Source organism: Thermobia domestica, chromosome 3, assembly GCF_964235325.1.
Source record: "Thermobia domestica chromosome 3, izTheDome1.hap1.1, whole genome shotgun sequence".
NCBI lineage: Eukaryota > Metazoa > Arthropoda > Insecta > Zygentoma > Lepismatidae > Thermobia > Thermobia domestica.
The window spans coordinates 29,911,379-29,933,946 of NC_137456.1; the positions used below are offsets into that span (position 1 = coordinate 29,911,379).

The following is a 22,568-nucleotide window of genomic DNA, read 5'->3' on the forward strand; positions in this document are numbered from 1 at the left end:
CTAAGCTAACCTAAACTAACCTAATATTAGTAGCAATAAGCGAAATTCTATCATTTTTTGGAAAATTATGCTGGGCCCATACACTATTATAACATAAACTAACCTAACAAACTAATCGAACCTTACGTAGACTAACCTAACCTACCCTATTCTAGCCTAATGTGAACAGAAATTACCAAAATTATAACATTTTTTAGAGGAAAGAGCTGGACCCCTTCTGCTAAACATAGGCCCTTTCTTTTTCCACATAAGTTACTTCTACTTATCTTTACAGTACTGCCATCAGAAAATTGTGTAGGATATATTCTTGAGTAACTGAACATCGAAACAGCAATATCAACTAACGTGTCCTGCAAATCATCCTGTTTTTATCTAATTTCCCACTCCCCCTCCTAATTTCTGGCAACGTGTTACCAAAAACTCAAACCAACCTGTACTAGGTGGCCACTAGAAAGTACTAATGCAATCTAACCGATTCAGGAGAGGGCGAAGCTGGTGGACATGGGCGGGTGTGTATCCGAAGGGAGCACGCGCGACAGCGATGGTAGGTATACGCATAAGCAAATGCAGTAAAAATTAAAAAGTTGAGTTTTGGCAATGGTATGAGTTTCAGTAGCACTTGTCATGGGTTCATGTTAGTAACGTTCCACTTATTAACATAAAATACAGTTCTGTATATTGTGCAGAAACAAACCGCAGGTTAAAAATAGCATTTAATAGGGTCATCTTTCATACACACTCACTTATTTTATCCGCCGTAAAGCACTTGTAATGATTTTACACTGGTAACCCTAGACATGTTAACCTACAATTCAGCTGTATTGCTGTGTATTTAATTCTGTCGTCTGCAGAAATTTGTTTCTTATAAATATGTACTTTTATACAAAGTATTCCATTTTACCTATAAATCTTCGAAAATATGCTACGCTAACACTACGCCAGCAACATTCTTGTATTCATGAAACAGTATCAATTGTATTTATAAAACAGACAAAAAAGGTCTGCACAACAGAGTGCGATATCTTGAGGGAATGGGTGAATAAAGTGAAATAGTGTCAGAAGTTCGCCAAACATGTACAGTAATTCGGCAGAGGTCTAGAACACTGACCCCGCTCTCCACTGAGTTATAATAAATATAGAAAACAATGTGCCCTGTTGGGCTACTACCTCGCTATCACTCGCTTGGCAATACTGTGTGAATTGGGTATTGAGCTTTGGTACAGAAAGGAACCGACCTGACTACTAACCTATATGGGGGGAGGGGGCAGCGTTCTAGAACCTACAGGAATTCGTGGAGCTCCTTTTTACTAAGCAGTTAGTGTACGCACCTTTGGAGGTAAAGGCCTCGGATTCGATTCCCGCTGGGAGCTCATGTGGTTCGGATACCACGTTAATAAGTAGGTCCACGTCTCATATAGCCTCGCTGCTTAACAGGACATTAAACTTAAAATCAACTCAACTCGGGTAATTCGCATATAATAAAAATGGGCAAAATTTAACTTTGGGTCGCTAAGTAACTTGAACCGATTGTTGGAAGTAGAAAGCTAGAGCCCTGTGGCTCAGATGCAAACGGAATAGTGGATCAGAAGCTGTAGATTCTATTCTTCATCATCCCACTGTTGCATAAGAATGCTAAGACCAAACAAAATTATTTCTTTCCATATGCCTTCTAAGTAAATAAAGTAATTTAGGTTAATGTGGAGTTCGGTCTCGACCTCGATAACTGACCACAACTCAGTACCACTTGAGGTCGAAGTTAAACTAGCTCTTTTTCCGCACATTCGATGACTTTCATTTCAAAAGTATGCAGGCGCTGGCGGTTATCTACTCTTAACTGTAGCTATGTAAACCAGATAACCTTTAAGACGTTTACGATTTTTACCTCATATTACAAATGTAAAGTAGGTTTAATTTTGTGGGAACAATCACCTACAAAATCAATCTGAATATTTGACTATTTATACTAAATTGAAAATATCAAAATCTCATATATTAATTTCCATAACTCACGGTCCCATGTTCAGAGGCGCTGCATCATTTGGTTTAGATCAAGCCTGAGGAATGCTGAATGGGCAGACTATAAATAATTCGTGTTCTACTGGTAAGTCATTTGTGGAACTGGTAGGTCTATACGACCTCGAATTTGACCGAGCTGCGGTCACTTCTCGAGGTCGAGACCGAGCTCAATTGAATCAGCACCCTCAAATTATCTTTATTCATTAAGAAAAAAATAGAGGTTACGGTTACTCCGCTTTAAACTAACGTAAAAAAAAAAAAAAAAGCCGGTTGAAAAAGGCAACCCTGGCTGTAGACACATGCCTGATATCACCAGACTGCTATAAGAGGTAGTAATCTGCAGTCGATTTAATATTAAGATTCCCTTATCCACTATTCAGTGAACTAGGAGTTATACTCAGTTGCAGTGGTGGCTCATGAGGGAAGTCGGTAGGGTGAGGATTATCATTTCTTCGCTATAATCTTAAAGGAAAATATTACATTATGTACTAATTCTTAAAGTTAGTAACCTCCCTTTGTGGACCGGAAGTAGTTAGAATTTCGTAAACTTACAGGAGAATTTGAAGCAGTAGGTTAGTTTGTAAGCTGAAGATCTTGAATTGCATCGAGTGTCCGGTATCATATTTTTTAGTCTGTTCATATCACATTACTGCAATATATATGAAGAACGAATATTCATTTCATATTTGCATGCTCTTTTATAGAAAATGATGTCGATGTGGAAGCATTAAAAGTGCTAACAGATTCTGATCTTCAACAATTAATCCCAAAAGTTGGATTAAGAGCGATATTCAGAGCAAAATGGAACGAGTGGTTGTCTTCTATGAATGACGAGGTACCTTCCAGTATTGTAAGATTTATTTTATTATGATGTGTATTGTTATTACGTCTTTGTTGGTCGTTTATTGTTACAAATCATTTGGTGTAATATTTTCTGGAAATGAAAATTATTTTTTGAATTGCAACATCTCCTTGATTGCACGGCTTCTGACTTATCTAAAAGAGTCAGGGAATCCAGCGTATGAATATATGCATTTTCCACGTATAATGTCTTAAACTTACGAGGAAGGAATTTTCGAAATTCGACGGCGAAGGAGTTGAAATACAGGTAACAATCATTTTAATATGAGGGCGGCGGTGGCTCAGTGATAGTTAGTTTACCTTTATTTCGTGGCGTCCCTGGTTCGATCCCAGCTGCCGTGAAGTGAGTTTTGTGGTGGACAAACACTGCGTGCGTGGGTTTTCTCGAGCTTTTTCCAATTCCTCCCACTTTCTTGTTCCAACATTTATTTCATTTCTCATCACCACGGTCTCCCTTAACTTTGGTGCATAAACATGGAACGTTAAACTAAGCACTTCATTTCAGTAATTTTATTATTATCTATGTCACCGATTCCCGTGAGAATAAGACTTAAAATTTTGTTTTTGGACTTCTCTTTTAAAATAATTTGACCTGTGTTTTAGGTTTTTTTTTTTTAGTTTTTATTTAGATATGGGAACAAAAGAGGAGAGGAGATATCAATTATGAAAATAGGATACTCTATCTCAGGTTTATTTAAGTGACATGGAATTTTCTATTTAGACTTTATATATAAAAATAAGTTGGCACTGTTTCTTCGTTTTAGTATTAGGAATTATATTTCTGGGCTTTCGGCATCTACGGCCATTTAGCTCGTCACGTATAAGGAATGATATCCCTTGGCGAGCACACTATCCGGGGAAAGGGAAGGAAGAAAAGATTGGGGAAGCAAGGACCTGTATGGTAGGTACTATCCCGGCATTTGCCTGGTAAGAGTGAGGAAAACTCCATTCAGGATGGTTGGCCTGAAAAAGCCTTTTACACTTTTTCGACTTAGTGGCCTCACCGGGAATCGTACCCGCGACCGTTCACACTAAAGGAGAGAGCGTTTGCGACTACGCCACACGGGGCCACTGTTGCTTTATTGTGTCATGTTTCAATTACAAGCGGAAACGAGACAGGCATGGGGATTTCAATTATTATAATAAGGTGTTCTATCTCGCGATCCCTTAAAGATAGAGACATAAGATTTAGTAGGTAGAATTTACGTAAAATAATTAAACTTTTAATGTATTTTTTTTTTATTTCACCGTAAACAACGATTTTGTCCATTGGCCACTCAGTCCAAAAGTACTTTTCGTGCAACTACAATTTGTCCAACGTATATTTTCTTCAAAGATATTTTTAGCATTTGTATTTCGTGATTGTTGTGGAAATTACAATGTGTTTAGTAATTTGTTACTATGTTTGAAACACCATACATAAGCAGATCATATAATCGACAAAGAAAATACTGAGGTATTGGGGAAAGATGTACAAATGCTATGCACAAAAAAAAAAAAAAAAAAAAAAAGAAACACGTCTACTTAAAATTATGCTGATTAAAGCACGAATATCTATAAAAATTGACAGTACGTTTCAGTGACCTTCTCATCTTCATCATTTTTATAAAGCACAGAATTGTATATGTGATTATTCATTTCACTACAGAAGTAAATTAATTTAGAACTCCCTTGAATCACTGCTATAAAAATTGTTTAACGAAAACCACTCCTTCCTCCTGAGTATTTTTTTTTTCAGAACACAAACGACGTATCTTCGTGTTAATAAATAATGATGTTCGGTGATTATTCAAGAAACTTTTAAATTATTTCTACAGTGGAAGCAAGTGATCAGATATACAGTTCTACAAGGAACGTAATTAAGAAAGAAGAAAAAAGTGAAGAAGGTGACAAAAGGTCCTTGAAACGTAGTGTTAATTATCCAACATTTGGGTGCTTTAATCAGTATAATTTAAAAGTATGTATTAATATTCACCTTATTACATCATGAAGTAACAAGGGGGCTCAGTGGTAGAGCGTTCACCTCCGGTGCTTGGGGTCTCTGTTTCGATCCCAGCTCGCGCCTTGTATACTTTGTGGTGGACAAACACCGCACTCGTGGATTTTCTCAGGGTTCTCCCGTTGCCTCCCACTTTCTTTATTCCACCATTTCATTCATTTCTCATCATCACTGTCTCCTTTAGCGTAACCGGCATAAGAGTGGGACGTAAAACTTAAAAAGTTTTCATTTCGTGAAGTAACAAGAAACACACTTGTAAAGTTGTCTTCTCAGCGACATATTGATTTTTTATTTCCCCTTAAAACGTATGCAAAGATTCGCTAGGCATTCTCGTGTCCTTAGTTTTATTAAACACATTAGAAGGATGCTACGCAGATATTTTTTTAAAATAAATTCCTGAAGAAAATTAAGTTGTAGACTTATTTTCTTATTCCAAATGACGATTCAATTTGTTCAAAAAAGTTAATGAGCGTTTCACTATCAATATTTAATAAGCGGGGGAGATACAGTGAATAAACCTACATTCATTAAGAAGAACATGAAGGCATAATACCCTCTTCCTGAATTTGTACGTAAACAAATTATTCAAGTAGTATTGTCGATTTTAACATCCAGTATTGTCTTGATTTCATACTGTACTTGTGCTGGGTAGTGTAGTAACTATCTTGGACCATTATTTCCGATTTACAACTTTACTGTACATTCCACAACAATAATTAGAAAATACAAATACTGAAAATCTCTTCGGAGGACTTTTAATTTGAATACAATTTACATTGGGCATCTTGTTAGCCTAAATGAGAAAATTACTAATAAAAGTAAAAATAAGGTTGAATTTAATGAAATTAAAAACTGAGAGAGAAAAACAACGAAGAAACAGCAAGCAAAACTCGTATCTTGTATACATTACTTCATTAACCCCTTACCGCATGCCGTGCCATATATGGCATATACCCTTTTTTCACTAGATTTTCTGTGATTTATCAAAGGCATCAAATGACTGTTTTGTTTGCTGCGTGAGATATTGACGTGTATGAAGAAGAGATTTTGGTGTCATCTGGCCTGTTCTTTGTGAGTTGTAAGTGTATCATATATGGCACTTACTTATTTCTCTTCGGAATTAAGTGCAAAATCTCAAATTCAAGTTTTAATTCATTTTTGAAGTTCCCATATGAGGATTTCCAATACTGATTATTTTTTTTCGCTAAAAGAAAAAAAATCATGCAGAAACGGGTTAAAGAACACGATTTTTGCAAACCCTTTATACTTATGAATTCGACTTACATATCTATGAAGCACAATGATAAAATGATAAGCAAAAGAAATATGTATTTCTTATCAGGTGATTATTTGAAATTAAGAAACATTGCCTCAGTACTGTAATTTTCTCAAGTCAGTCTGTAGTTTCCTCTTTGATTAATCTTTTATTATTTCTTTTCAAGAAGTCTTCATATATTTTCGAGAGCAATAGCGATGCAGACATTGCTGAACTACTTGCGACAGCAACAGAAGAAGAAGCAACTTCACGTGAATCAATCGAAATTAGTTCACCTGAGTCGAATGAGGTGTCACTTACATATGAAACGAAAGAATCAAGAAATGGAGATGAAAAAGGACGCACTGCTTTGCTAAAAACCCATGGGCCTTTGGATTGTTGTACATCCATTAGTAACAACCTCTTCGACAAAAATTACGTAAGTTGAGCTTGAGATTATACTGAGTTCAGCACTCAAAGATACAAAAATGTACGCTACGTTTCACTGGCCCTTTTTCATATTTATGCATTTTTTTATTGCGCTCTATATAGAACTACATATCTGATCAGTTTCTTCTGCTGTATAAATATTAAAAGTTCCTTGAATCATCGCTACATGGATTCTTTAACGGGAACCACTCTTTTTAAAGTCGAGATTAACCCTATATGTGCCAAGTTGGGTTTCAAAATCTCAACTGTTAAGAAAAACACATAATGATGTTTCTTTAGTATCATGTCATAACTCAGATTTTGTGTCAAAAGTAATAAAAAGTTTATTTTGTATCTCAATATTTTATTTTCCAGAAAAATAACCCACAGTTTATGCAAAAGGTTTCGTCGTAGACACAAAGTACCCTCCCTTGGTATAAACTGTCACTATACTACATGGAAAAACCAACGCAAAAACAAGATTATTTGATTCAGACTAACCAATAATGACTTTTGAAAAGTAAAATAAGACAAAATGCTTACTCTGTAGCTTGGAACAATAAAATAAATTTATATCTGTAGTACCATAACATTATAATTGTAATTCGGGAAATATTTTAATAGCATTTCCCTAATGTTAAAGTATATTGTGAGAATAGGAAATAGCAAGTGGTACACCACGTAAAGGAGTTTAGTTTTTATGGTATGATATTTGATCAGTTAACATTGAAACCGGGAGTTGTATTGGATTTGAACCATTTTCAGTTGTAGTTGAATATTGAGGATGGAGGTAATGGCCCTTATGCAGAGTCGTTCTGACGCGTGATTACTGCCATACTAAAGAGTTCGACTAACATTTGTTTCCAGCAGTAGTCAAATCTTTAGAATGACGCTAATCATACGTCTAAACGACTCTACATAAGGTGAAATATGTTTTTGAAATGCTTGATTGATTGCAGAAACCAGTTGCTCGCTATCTTTTATAGTTTTTGCTTTGTGGTGATTAATGGTAAACTGAAAATGGCTAACTTCACTTCCGGTTTGAATAGAGTGTTCTAACTTTTGTCTCTACCATTTTGTAAAATTTGTTCATGATCCATAAAATAGTTCAGAGATTTCTAACCCTCCCTCGTTTTACGGTGTTACGTGACACACGTAGGGTTAAGAGTAGCGTCCTCTCTAACCAAGTCAAGCAATCCTCAAACATTATAATACATTTTCATGAACATTATTTGAGAGGCTATGTGAGAATCCCGTGTTCCTTCACCAAAAGCACAGATCGACAAATAGATGGATCCATTTGATGGAACGTTTCTTTTGAAAAGAGCTGATATGTTAGTAGTAGGAAGATAGTTTAATTGCATCTCGTTGAGTTTTCCTGTCAAGCAGTTCGACAATATGGAAGTTGGTTTCCAGTTGATGTACTTTGTATCCCTTACTCGGATCTTTCTCTCATATTGTGCAAATGCATTATAGCAGAACACACACACACACACACACACAATGTATATTATTCTTTAATAGCGGTAGGTCTAAACTTCAATAAACTATTCTTACACTAGTATTTTCTTAATTATGCTTAAAAGCTTATTTATTTAGAAAGTTGGTATGGAAATACAAATACGAAAACTGAAGGACGTGACCATTTATTTGTATTAAACATTTCGGAACCACGATTACCTTCTTCGTACATGCGTAGTGCTTCTTTTTGGAGAACAGTTGCTTCAAGTGGAATTTATATTACTTGAACTGCCGTTTTCATGCTTATTATTACTTACGTTGACATTCAGTAACTTCTTTTATTTCATATAGGTGTCAAGTATTCTTGTAGGATCAATCGATGGTAGAGGTATTCTGAAAGTAGGTGAAAAAAAGGGAGGTCTCCTTGAATTGGCTGACAGACGACTTTTAACAAGACTTATTATCTTACACATACTTACTGTTCACCCAGAGAAGAAAATTGTGAGTGCAGAGTTTGCCGAACTAGCTTCTCAGATTTCCATAATCTTTCCCAAGGAGAGCCCGTCGTTATATTTTACTCCTTCATTGCCAGCGACACAACACCAAAAAAAGAGGAATGCGAGCGGATTATTATATGAAGCCTACGTAACTCGTCGTAGAAAATTGAGAGAAACAGAAGTCAAGTGCCCAAAGGATCGTTCGAGTCCATCTTTACTTCCCTGTACATCGAGCACAGTATGCGAAAATGACGTAGGTAAGTAATATATAGTTATTTACTCTCTTGCTTTTTATACTCTCTTTTACTTTTTAATTTTGACTTTTTTCGTTGTAATGTCGATTATTCGTGTTATCAGAAACGAAATAGAATGGAAAGTAGGCTCTAGCGACAATGTTATAATTGTAAATACTAAAATTCAGTATCTATAGCAGTTCATTCCTTTTACGAGTCATCTGTCCTTCACTTGCATCTGACAGATATGTGCAAAGGGACATGAATAGATATAGTAAGGAATTGACAAGCAAGTTCATTCTCATATTAGAATGTAGGTTCAGCTAGTTTGGATTATTAAATATACGTTTCAATGCTAATATGTTCTGGAAATTTGACGTTTCATTTGAAGTAAATAATTTATGCTGATCAGGGTGTTTACTGATACTAGAAGTGTTTGAAACACTAGAAATCTACTGGAAATTTGTATTAATACTTGAAATAATGAAATTGTACTGGAAATTGTTGTGTAACAAACTAGTTCTTCTTTTTATTCTTTCATTTGGTTTTGAAATGAAATGAAATTAAATAATTAGTTTAACGTCCCACGATTATGCAACGAGGCTAACGGAGGCTGTGATAATGAGAAATGAATGAAATGATGGAATGAAGAAAGTGGGAGAAAACTGGAAAACTACGAGAAAGCCCACGCGCACGGTTTGTCCACCACAAGGTCAAGGTCAGGTCAATGATATGTCGTATTTATTAGAGCTTTTTTTTTAACCTCATTTCTTTTAATGTGTGCAACTTAGAAATTGAAATATTTATGCCGCGAGTGTTTTTAATAATTATGTAGTATATGTAGCCCGTGGCATCCATTTAGTGAAACTATAATATAAGTGTACAAGTGCAAAATTTATTGTTGGGTACAAGGTATGTATGATCGTTGTCTACTGTTCCGACACGGGTGCCATCTGTTAGCCTTCGCTCAATGTTATTGTTTTGTCTTTAATAGAACCATTTTCATCAAACTTATGCGGAGAGCATGATAAATAGCTGATGATATGCAGTTGTTATACGCTTTATATATATATATATATATATATATATATATATATATATAAAGGTCTTTGGTTACTTCGAGCTACGAAGTTTTTCATTTTCGTGTATTATGCTATTGTTGATTTGATGTAGGGATTTAATCTTAACGTGTTGGGAGTGTGTTAGTAAAAGGGAAGTGAGTGTAGAAAAGGTATAAATGCGTTACTAAATTTAAGAAAGGAGTGCTAGCAAATCCAGTGATTTCGAGATTGCAGAAAAGTGAGTGTGTGTTTTCGTGTTGTAAATGCTAACCATGTCATTTACCTGGCTAACATTTACTCACTTACATATTTATTTTAGTAAAATAACAGTGCAGTTTTCGTGGCGGAAATTTTTTGCAAGGGGATCCACATGTGTAAAAATGAATAAAGTTAAATTGTGTTTGACTGTATTGTGGCTATAACGTACTATAATGATAATAAATAAATATAAATACAAATAATTTATCGACGAGTAAGAGTTTTTAGACATTAAAATGTCGTGACCCAACACCAATGATAAATAGCCCCATGTTATTTTATTTCAGTATAGGCTACGGTTAATGTAAGTACATGTGTAATGATGAGTGCGTGTGAGATTTCGACGTCTTGCGATAACTGTATTTGCTGCTGACGAAATTGAACAAATCGGTACGTGTTGAGAGCGAAAAGTTATTTGGTTCATTTTTGTTACAAGTTGCAGTGAAGGAAAGATAGTCTTTAGATAGAAACCAACAGCATTAGTGAACGTTAGTAATGGGAACAACTGCTTATTATTCAGATGTAGTGTTAAAGTAGTTTCTCATCAGTATATACCTGCATGTACATGGATTTTTTTTTTTACTCTACTACGTTCTTCATGCACAACTGAATGATAGCATTTCACTGATGCGGATAGTATTTCAACTAAAACTGTTTCATGAAAGATATAACTTACACTTAAGTATTTCTTACTGCCGAACGGCAAGGAAATCTTTTACCCCTTAAGTCCAACAATTATTTCAAGTGGGTGACTTGCGTTGTGTGTGTCTGGTGTGTAGTAGACAACGTGTTGTATGTATGAGTGTGTGTCTGTGTATGTGTTGATTTGGGAGGATGCAATATTTGTTGTTTTCTGCGATTTCGTTTCCGCACTTTCGGAATCTGTTAAGTGCAAGGAGAAAATCAATAGAGACGATGTTCAAACTTTTATTATTGACTTCCCACTACTATAAGATAACACGCCTCTCCCTTTACATATATTTCCTCTTACGTTCTAGAAACGCGGCGCATATCTGTGGTGAGCATGTCTTTGTGAGCTCATTTTGGGATTTTGGCAGTTTTTTTTTCAGAATGTCGGAATTGAGGCCTATTCCCGAAGAAGGGCACATAGACCGTTTCCGTGAATGGAGAAAAAGAGCCTTAAAGATTTTATCAGAGTATATAACAATAACATACGCTTGCAAATACCTATAACAGGTTTTTTAATAAGGAAGACCTATTTGACTAATAAATAGGCTGTATTAAATGAAAAATATATACTATTTTACATATTTATAAACGTATTTGTATAAAATGTTATGTGCCCTTTTTTTCGAAAATCCTGGTTGGTTGAAGAAACAGCATACTATTAATGCATCACATTAATTACTTTATTCTAAAATAAATCACATAAGCTATTACACATGGTAATAAATGTGTTATGGATTTAGTCCTGTTCGTGCTCATTCAATATGCATTGAATCAGGTCGCTGTCTTCAGCTGACAAAAACTTCATTAAGGGCCGAACATCTTTCTGTTTATGTTCGCTCACTCCAACGAAAGGGTACTTTTTGAAAGATAATAAAATGGGATACATGTTGGCATGTACGTGTTAGAATACAGCAGAACGCCTGATAGAGTGTACTTCATCATTACCGTACATACTGCATAGTGGTATACGTTGGAGTTTTTGGTGTTGGGTTGGAACGAAAGGAAGGAGCAAGAGCTGTCTCAAAATCCTTAATAAAATTTTTATCCGTTGTCAGTTCAAAAGGAGATGGATTCTGTCGAAAGGTAATGATGGCTTTTAACCATGGCATCGATAGTTCTGACCCCAGTCAAACTCCAACACTAAAGGAGATGGACTTAGTTTACCTTCACTATTAGTTGCCTGTGATTTGGAAATAAACTCGTCCTTCAAAGTTTTGCGTCTATCATCTTTCCTTTTGTGAACTTGATAATGAATTTTACATGAGTCACTAGGATAGCTAATCTGTTTTTCGTCACATTCAGCACAAAAGTCACACTTGTCAGTTTTAGATTTCAAAAATCCATATCTAAACGGCTGCTTAAACATTTTAAAGTACTTCACATACGATAGTGTCAATGCTTCATCGGTTTTATCCTTATAGTATCCTTGAAACATTGTGTACAATGCCGTATTGTTAAGCTGTGAGTTTTCAAAATATTTCAGTTTTGATTTATGTCCACAATAATGACTGTAATCACTTGGAAATAACTGCAGGTGACTCTCTATCACTTCTTAGATATGCTTCTTTGATTCTTCACGTTTCAAATTCATGTTACTATAAACTACACGCGTCTTATACACAGGTTTACTTTCAGTATCCATTTTAAATTACTGCCACATTTCTAGGTTAATAATATAGCAAGGAGCACAGTAATAACCGCTGCTAGAGCCTGAATGTAACCTGTGCGCCAAAACTGTGGTGCAAAGGCTTACAAAAACAATATTGCCAGGCGGCCAAAAATAATGATATCGAGATGAAATTTTCACAGCACCTACAGTATAACATGGCGGTTCGTTTTAAATGATTTCCGGAAAAAGGGCATAGGCCTATGTGCCCTTCTTCCGGAATAGGCCTCAATTTTGAATTTATCTATTTATTTATTTTTGTTAATTGTTTGGATTGGAGTCAGTTCCTTACTATTTTTCTGTCTTCTACGGACATTTAAAACTACCACGAATTTTATTTTGTTTTTAGAATATTTCAAAATTAAGCAGACAAACTACTCCTCCGATATAATCGGCCGTAACCGACATGGGCGTATCTAGCAGATTACAACGACTAGGGCGCAGGGAACCTAAAGGTGGCGCCGAGGGCGTTTTCTCTTTGTTTTCCATGCTAGGACACAGCAATTCCAGCGGTCATATCGGGACATTTCAATCCGCCCGATGTTTGTTGGCGGTATTCTTTCAGAGTTTATGAAGTAGTTTGGATATTCAGCGAATGTTTAAACGCTTGTTTTTGTTAGCATGGGGAACTAACAATGTCCATTTCTGCTTCTTCATACCCTAAAACTTATGCTAGCGATATTTTGGAATAGGGGTTGGCGTTTAAAACAGTTGCAAAGATTAAAAAAAAAAAAAAAAAAACCGACTCGCAGTTTTCGTTTACTCTTAATTAACTAAGTACGCCTGAATTTCATTCGAATCCTTACTCTTTTTCGTTCTACCTATCTCCTTATTTTAATATCACCCCCTCCATTTTCCCAAACATAGTAATATATCGACATAAAAGTTTGAGCGTCAATTCGTAGTGGTCGTTAACATCTTTCTAGCTGCTTGTATGTTGATTTGTAGTGTACACAGATTATATGTACATCTGTCTTTATTTTCAGTTGACGAGGTTATACTGGAAAAACTGCGATGGTTGGAGACCAACGTTCAGCCGTGGACACTGGTCGAACTACACTGGAATGAAACCGTTAAGAAACGAATGCAAGATATAGAAGATAGTGAGTGTACCATTAATGATTATCTCACACGATTTCCAGCATTGCAGCAACCAGAAGGATTTAGACTGGTATGTAAAGCTATAATTGACAATCTTATTAACTTGTAAGAAAGAGGCATTTTACCATTGTTGGTTGATTTAAACCAATTGTTTTCGTTAAAAGAAAAGAACTGATTGGTTAAAAAAAAAAAAAAAAGATAAATGCCATGCTACAAATCGTGTGAACTTCATTGTAACTTTTGCGTATAACTCAATCTATCTCGGTTAATTGTATCTACTTTCAACCCTGTACTTAAGGGGTCCCATGACCGATTCGCGGTGGGGTCACGAAATTTATCTACGGTGCAAACTGAGTAGCAGTTCGTATGTTACTGTAAGCAGTAGATTCCGCCCTTTATAACCTCGCTGTTACATAAGAACGTTAAGGTAGATCATTTTTTTCCTACCTATATGTAATCTAAATGAAGAAATATATTTTAAAAGAACCGGGTTAAACCCAAGGCGTATCTTTAAAGAAGATGGTTTCTACCAACCTGCATTTTCGTTTGTGCTGCAGTTTTTGAAAATTTACATCAGCTCCGTAAACCTAAATCAACTTAAGGGTCATATGCATAGTCTACCATGTAGGGGTCCCCTAGACAAACTGTGGGATACCTCAACCTTCTTAATTGTGCAATGCAGAAAGCTTCCAAAATGATCAATCAGGTACAGTTAACACTGAAGGCTTGTTGGTCTAGCCACACCTCGGGCGAAGCTAAACTTTTGTTTAAAAAAAAAAAAAAAAAGCATTAACATTGCAAGCACCAACTGCATAGATAACGTATATATTATATATATATATATATATAAAAACTTAAATAAATGTTCGGAACTTTGTTTTTGAAATATAAAATCGTAGCGGAAAAATAAATGGTGTATATTAGGAATAAGGCTCTTTTTTAATTTTCAGGTAAAGTCTGTTAACTATCAGAAAAAAATAACTAGCAAACCTGTGAAGCTGTAGCTTTACAATAGAGATCCCACTAGAAATAAATTATACATATTGTGCCTTCTTGACAAAATCAGCTTATAGTATTTTCGAGAATATATTCTCTAAACAATTTTCCAGTAAAGGTTAACCTTAGGAGGGCATAAAATGTATGTTTATAAATACGGCTTTTGCTAGCAAAATGTCATGCAAAGAGCGTGAAACTTATTATCTACTTGTGCCTAGTGTTATCAAGTTGCATACAATTTTATAATATATATAGTGAAAGCCACAAGTCTAAAAGCCATGCACCAAACTTTGCAAGGTGCTTAATGCATGTTATTTTTGCTTCTATGACGGTTTATGCCAAGGTGAAGCTGGAGGGCTATAGTCGAGGTGCATCCACAGGGAACAGGCGAATTTGTGATGGTGGATATACGTGTAAGCGAATAAGTACGAAAAATATGCACCAATCTGCAGTACGTGGTCACTACAAGCTAGTCTTTCATTATAGTTACATAATTATGAACCATACTTTTAAACTGTTTCTATAATTACAGATTACTTATATGAGTAACGAATGTATTTTGAGCAATTGCAGTGCAAAACAGAAGGATATTCCATACTGTTTTCCATACTTGTCTTTCTTTATGCACACACCACCATAGCTAACGTGCCTAACTTCCGCGGACAAAATCACGCGCGATCCCTTAAATTGTGCCGTTCTTGGAATCGGAATGAATGCAAACGTAGCTTTTGTTGGCCACTTAGCACAGATTCGTGCGTGGTTTTCTCACTTATTATTTATAACATAAGTTACAAGCATATTATAAATGTACGCAGCTGGTGGACATATTAGAAACTAAGAATGCAGAAGACGTTCGATGATCATGAGTGAAAAAAATGGATGATAGCGCCCCTCAACTTTACCTGTCCTAACTGGGAAATGTAGACAAACGCTAACAGGGAAAAGGATGTAACAGACATTAAAATAACATTTTCACGATGAAATATGTATAATTGCAGATTCAATTTTTCCCATCAGTGATGATTCCAAACTTTTTTTTTTCCTGGTGGTGTGAAACTTTCTTATACTGGAGATGAAATGTATTAGTAATACTGGAAATCCACATTGAGCGTAATAGGATATATGGTTCCGAGGGAATTTCATGGCTCTCGAGAAGAAACTCCTCCCGGCCGACCCCTGAAATTACCATTGGTCCCCGTTATTCTCAAGCTAATCTAAAATATAATCTAACCAATGTTCCAACACCAAGTATCACTAGCTTATTTTACTTCAGGTAGAATTTATTAGTCCATTCTTTGATATTGTGTTCAATATTTGTACTAGCAGAAGCAAAATATCTTGCAATCTTATTTCAAGAATCGGGATATATTTTTAAATTGCTTACCACAAAATATGTAATTCATTATCGCTTAATAAGCATAACAAATTCGATAAACTTATTAATATATTGAAATATTTGGTTTGCACGAAGCATACGCATTTTATACAACAGAAACTGCTGTGGGCTAGCAAATGACGCGTTGAAGCACCCCCAGTCATCTACTTACTTCCGGGAAGGTTGCGGGCTTATTTAACCCTGCGTTAGAACTCTTCAACGCAAATTATCAAGTGTCCCGAACGTAGCCCGTAAGTAGCCTGCAAAATAATTATGCATAAGATCCTAAATGTACGTTTGTACGTATATTAGTATAGACAGTATGTTGATTGTGGTTTAAGTCGGTCTTTGCTAAATTAGGAACATCCGGGCTTATACGAGTATATTCCTGGGAAAGGTTACACAATTTCTTTGTATCAGTAAATAAGAAATAATGTAAAAACAGTGACCGAAATATTCGTGAGTTTTTTGTGCTGTTACTGGTCTTCTTTAAAAACGTAATGGAAATCTCTTTACAAATGCGAAGTTTGCTCTTGTTTTCATTCCTATTAGAGAGACATTCCCTTACTACTGTAAAAATATTGAAAATAGTGTGTAAAAGTGATTTGAATCAATTCACTTAGAGGAGAAACGTACTCAAGTTCGATTACTTTTGAATAGTTGAATCACCACAATTTAGTTGTAGTCCTAGGTTTTTCTTCTTCAAGGAATGTGGGATCAAATTAGGGTAAACGTGACTATATATCATACTTGCTAAATCAGTACATACATGCAGCATAAATGAGGGCATTTTCCCCACACTGGTGGAAGTAACTGCATAATCATCTGTACATTCATTTTGACCACGACATTAGACATTTAAGTAGAGTTTGTATACTGCAACTGTCTCACTGCGCATATATATGTAATGTTTACTTTTTTTTTTATTAATTTTGTATTTTTAAGTCTGATTCTTAATATTATATTCGTATGTTTTGCATAATGTTCTTTCCTTCCTTTATTTTAGTTGCTTCAAGATTTCGGTTTCTTGTATCCTGGAAAGGATAATTGCCTCTTCTCAGGTATTGCCCAGCTTCATAGCAACATTATTCAACTAGCAGTTGGGAAGAGTAGGGCGTCGAGAGATGATCAGTTCAAGAGGGAAATTGAGTCGTACATACATTTGATTAAAGGTAAGACCGAGCAAAAATTCTGAAACAAATTTGAATGTGCAATGTTGAACATATATATACCCCTTATGTCTTTAATTGAAAGCATGGGAACTAACAGCAACATACCATACGTGAATTACGACAGGCATTCTAGAAGGGATAACATCCAGAAAACAAACACTTTTTTCTTTCGATTTTCACCCACTGGTGTTTTTGCATTCTTTTAATTAATATCGTAGTATGTAGTTGTATGTGGCACTGAGTCAACTCCAATAGACACCCTGTTGTAAGGTGCACCAGAATGATATCGAAATTGCTTACTTCAGTCCAAACAACTGAAGTTTATTAGCTCTGCCCAACTGGGCTCATAGCTTGGACCACGGTGAGAAATCCTGAGAAGATTGGCAGAAACACCTCCACATAAAAAATTTGGAAGGAAATTTCCGTCCGCTAATAATTTACTAGGGGAGAGTGAAAAAATTAACAGTTCTAAATTATAGTAATTCATATATCTTTCATATATGACTAATATGATATATGAGGGGCCGCGGTGGCTCAGTGGTACAGCGTTCACCTCTGCTGCATGAGGTCCCGGGTTCAAACCCTGCTCCCGCCAAGTGAACTTTGTGGTGGACAAACATCGTGTGCGTGGGTTTCCTCGGGGTTCTCCCGTTTCCTCCCACTTTTTTCATCCCACCATTTCATTCATTCCTCATCATCACTGTCTCCTTGAGCCTAGCTGGCATACCCGTGGGACGTAAAACTCAAAAATTTCAATTTATTTTAATATATGAGTTTGTTTTTTAAATCTCTCTTTCTCCACTTTTTTACAACGTGGACTGCCCCATCAGGTCTGAGGAGTAAAATCCGTCGATTTTTGTTACAAATTTGTTTATAAATTAAAATTATTTAATAAGAATAGAGTAGGAACCCTATGGGCAAGAAATGAGCGCTGTACCACTAACCCACTGTGGTCCCTAGTGTGGCACGTGAAGTTGGGAACTACGCTTTCACATTTCTAGGTGTGTAACACGGCGCCATGTCGTCGTGAAAAATGTCATCTCGTGTAGAAAACGATGTCTGGACCACTAGATATACTTGCATACACCTGCTAATCAATTTCATATACAGCAACAATGAGACCAAGGGAATTCCAAGAGATTAGGTAGCTAGGTGGGCACTAACAACCTGCCATCTTTGTGAGTCGGAGAGGTCACACATGTTCACTCACCAACAAAATACCAAGAAAGTACGAATCAACTGAGGCCAGGTGATAAATAAACACACGCACATACACACAAAAGGAAAAAATCGCAACATGTGACCGACAGCACCCATTTCAAAAAATGCTACCTTAATACTGCTGTTTACATCATTTTCTTTACGCTCTGCACAATCTCAAGCATAATGTTTTGTCCTTAGAACTTTTCCCCACTCCTATTACACACCCATATTGCTTATTTGATCATATTTTGCAGCGTGTGACATTTATTAGGATATTCCCACCGCTTTTTGAAACATTCTAAGAATGATACACTGACGTGTGATGATGTATTTCAAATGTATCAACTGTTCCTTTTATACGTGATTTTCAAACAGTTAATACAATGGAGAAGCTATAGATTTTTTTTATTATTATTATTTTCAGAAGATGATCCTGGCACCAGCTACTCAGTAGCACTTCTTCTCTTACCATATGTGCTTACTGTTCCTCCGGCTAGAAAGTGTCATGGGAAGCCGCTGTGGAAACCTTCAAGAAGTGAAATAAAAGAAGCGTTTATTCTTCACGTGTTTGCAGAATCACAAGTACAGCCAGCTATACTAGCAAGAAAGAAAAAGTTAGAGCAGTTGGGAAGGACATTTCAACCGCAAGTCATCGTAGTTGGAGAATCACCAGTGTGTGCATTTTGCTGCGTAAACAGTATATACTACAAGGTAGGAACATTACTAGAGGCCGTGGACATTACGTTCAAGATTTTCCAAGCAACAGGAGCTAGTTACAGCTATGAAGCGAATCACGTATGGTTAGTTGTGCAGAGATCACTCTACCAAATTGTAACGCCTCATGATCGGCCGAATCAGTCCGTAAAAAACTTACTTGCTGATATCGGGGTTTTAAGTTAATTCCTCGAGTGAAGTTTTTTTTTTCATATGTCCTATTATTTCTTTTCCATTATGATCGTTTAGTGTGTTAAGTAATATTTAGAAAGGTTTTATATGTTACATATTATATGTATATCTATTTGTTATACATTGCGATAGATCATTTAGAGGAAAATATTTCATGTTTCATTCATACAAGGCAACATGTACAGGTGCTACGGTTGTTCACTGACATTTGCAACAATTTCCATGCTGATAAAACACATTCGAAATGCATGCCCGAAATTAGCTACTTCGAGTGAATTTCACTGTGGTGAAGAGACATGCTGTCGACATTTTACAACGATAGCTGCTCTTAGAAAACATTTGAATAGAATGCATTCAGCCGAGGCTTCCACCTCTCATTCTGTGTGTTCCTCTTCGAACCCAAATCAGTTTCAAAGTGACACCGCTTGCAGTTCAGTTGAAAAGTCGGTGGACCGAGTTACTACTTGTGCCGAGAGTGAACTTCAACACCATGTAGCATCTTTTGTATCTTCACTGTATGCTAATCCGACTATACCGCGTAACACGGTGCAGTTTGTGATAGAACAACTTGATAAATTTTTGGTTATTTCAAAAAACATGTTGCAGTCCAATTTGCATGAAGTAATTCGTAGAGACCATAATTCACCCAATGTAGAGGATGGCGTAAATAAAGTTTTATCTGACTATGCTGACAGTTTATCAGTAGTCAAATCTGAATATAAACGAATGAAGTTTTTTGAAAATAATGGAACATACATACCTCCGGTAGAAGTCACTATTGGTCAACGGATGGATTCAAGAGGTTCACATATTGGTGGGACGTTAGTGCCAGTTCCTTGCACCATGCAAATCATTCCAATCCGGGCTGTGCTGGAAAAGTTCATGTCAGTGAACGATATAGTAAAGGATATGTTTGAACACCTCCATTATTTGAATAATATTGATAATAGTGTAGAAAACATCATCCAAGGAAAGATCTGGCAAAATATTGTTTCTCAAAATGCTGGGAGTCATTTGAATCTCCCAATAGTAGTTTTTTTTTTATGATTTTGAAGTTAGCAACCCACTGGGCAGTCACGCTACGATTCACAAATTAGGGGCAATTTATGTATCCCTGCCTTTTTTGCCTAACCACTATGTCTCACGCTTGAATAATATTTTCTTACTAGCGCTATTCCATTCATCTGATAGAATAACATTTGGTAATAAAGTTGTATTTCAGAAAGTCTTTGATGAACTGAATGATTTGCATTATACTGGTATTTCTGTAACAACTAATGTATTCACAGGAGTTATAAAGTTCCATGTAGTATGTTTAACTGGTGACAATCTCGGTTTGAATGGAATTCTAGGTTTTGTAGAAAATTTTAACGCGAATCATTATTGTAGAATATGTATGGCTAATAGACAATTGACACAGGAAATGTACTTCGAAGACATGACTTTGTTGAGGAATTTGGATAATTATGAGACATCTGTCTTGTTAAATGATCCATCAGAGAGTGGTATAAAAGAGAGATGTGCTTTCTTTGGGTTACATGGGTTCAACCCCTTTGAACATGTTTCAGTTGACATCGTTCACGATTATTTAGAAGGATGTTGTACTTACGTAATGACTTACATTATACATAAAATCGTACAAGAGTCCAAACTTGTTGACATACATATTTTGCTCGCTACAATATCTACATTTGACTATGGCCCTGATTCTGGTTCAAAGCCTTCAAATATATTATCACATGAAGGTAGCACGATCAAACTTAAAGCCTCTGCATCGGAAATGCTGACGTTCGTGAGATACTTTGGTTTAATTGCTGGGTACTATATACCTAGAGAACATAACATATGGCAGTTATATGTAGCTCTTCGTAGAGTCTTGGACAGGTTACTGAATCAGAGAGTTAGCACCGAAACTATTTCGCAATTGAAATTCTTCATAGCAGAATTGAATGAGTTGTACCACAATCTAACGAAAACTTCATTGAAACCAAAATTTCATTTCCTTGTTCACTATCCAGAAATGCTTTTAAAGTATGGGCCCCTCACTCAAGTTTGGACGATGCGTTTCGAGGCAAAGCACAGAATCTCAAAAATTGCAGCTAGAACGTCTTGCAGCAGAATAAACATATGCAAAACTATTGCCATAAAAAATCAGCTAATGGTAAACGATTTTCTTTTTTCAAATAGTACCTCACGCGTACCTCACGTTACCTATGGAAAGAAAGTAACGGTTAAAGAGAGAACTACCCAGATCATTCAAGATCAGTTTAGTTTGAATGGCACAGTTACAGACTTATTTTCTGTACGATGGGTAAAGTTACAGGGTGCTAAATTGATGATTAAGTCTGTTGTGACAGTTGATCTCGATATCACAACTTTTCTACCTGTGTTCGCGCAGATTCTAGAAATAGTAGTATCTAATGATGAGCAGGTGTTTCTTTTCTGTTCCATTTTTGAAACTATTGATTTTGATGTTCACTTTTTTGCGTTTGAGGTTCGCAAAACGAGTGAATCGTTTTGGCTACGAACTGAAAAACTTCTGACACTCATTCCCAATACGTTAACTATTCACAATGATGGTATATTATACGTTACACTTCGAATGCCTTTAGATTAGATTTCATGTGAATAAAGTTTAAGCAGTCATTCCTGGGCAGCTGAAGGATTTTCATATAATGTTATTTCACGTTTTTTATATGTAAGAAGTGGAATTTTATATTTCCATAAAGTTAAGTTTGTTCTGTCTGTTACAAATTCCATAATAAATTGTAGCTCCGAATTTTCAGACATCATTGTGCCTAAGGCAGGTTAACATGTAATGAGTTAAGCGCCCTAAGGACATAAATACTTAATGATATAACAGGATATATACGAATACTTCATTGAAATTATATTAAATTAAGTACCCAATTGTAAACAAATAATGTACATTTCAGTGAACCCTTGTCATCATCTTCATGCGTGTGTTTTTTAAGTGGTCACTCAAAAATTACTGGAGACTTAAGAGCTAATTTTAAACTAGGTTTTAGAGAAATTTTTGTATCACGGTTCAGTGACTGATTTATTCAAATCAACAGAGATTGGAAACGTCGGAAAATAACACAATTTTTATTAGCACGGAGACACGTCGTTCAGATGCTCCAGCATAACCTTTAGAAGAGTAAGGAGGGATTATCGTTAAAGAACTCTATAATGCTAATTCAACGAACTTTAAATTTATTCGATCAAAATATGTAGTTCTATATTAAAAAAAAAAAACGAATCATTGAAACATAGCATCTAGGTCGTAATTAAAATAATAATAATAATAAAAAACGCATGAGGAAGACAAGGGGTCATTGAAACATTGCATCTATTTTTCTACATATAGGGTGTTTCATTTAGTGTAA

At 35.8% G+C, this 22,568-nt stretch overlaps 2 protein-coding genes across 2 annotated transcripts; both read left to right on the forward strand.

Moving 5' to 3' along the window:
* The first annotated feature begins 2,839 nt into the window (after positions 1-2,839).
* Positions 2,840-19,191, forward strand: LOC145681719 (uncharacterized). Its single transcript, XM_081753332.1, has 6 exons — positions 2,840-2,866; positions 6,319-6,570; positions 8,373-8,775; positions 13,413-13,597; positions 16,905-17,070; positions 18,698-19,191. Exons 1-6 carry the CDS (start codon positions 2,840-2,842, stop codon positions 19,171-19,173), a joined length of 1,509 nt encoding a protein of 502 aa, XP_081609458.1. The 3' UTR covers positions 19,174-19,191.
* A 1,384-nt stretch (positions 19,192-20,575) lies between these two features.
* On the forward strand, positions 20,576-21,796 carry LOC145681720 (uncharacterized). Its single transcript, XM_081753333.1, has one exon. It carries the CDS (start codon positions 20,576-20,578, stop codon positions 21,794-21,796), a length of 1,221 nt encoding a protein of 406 aa, XP_081609459.1.
* Positions 21,797-22,568: the final 772 nt, after the last annotated feature.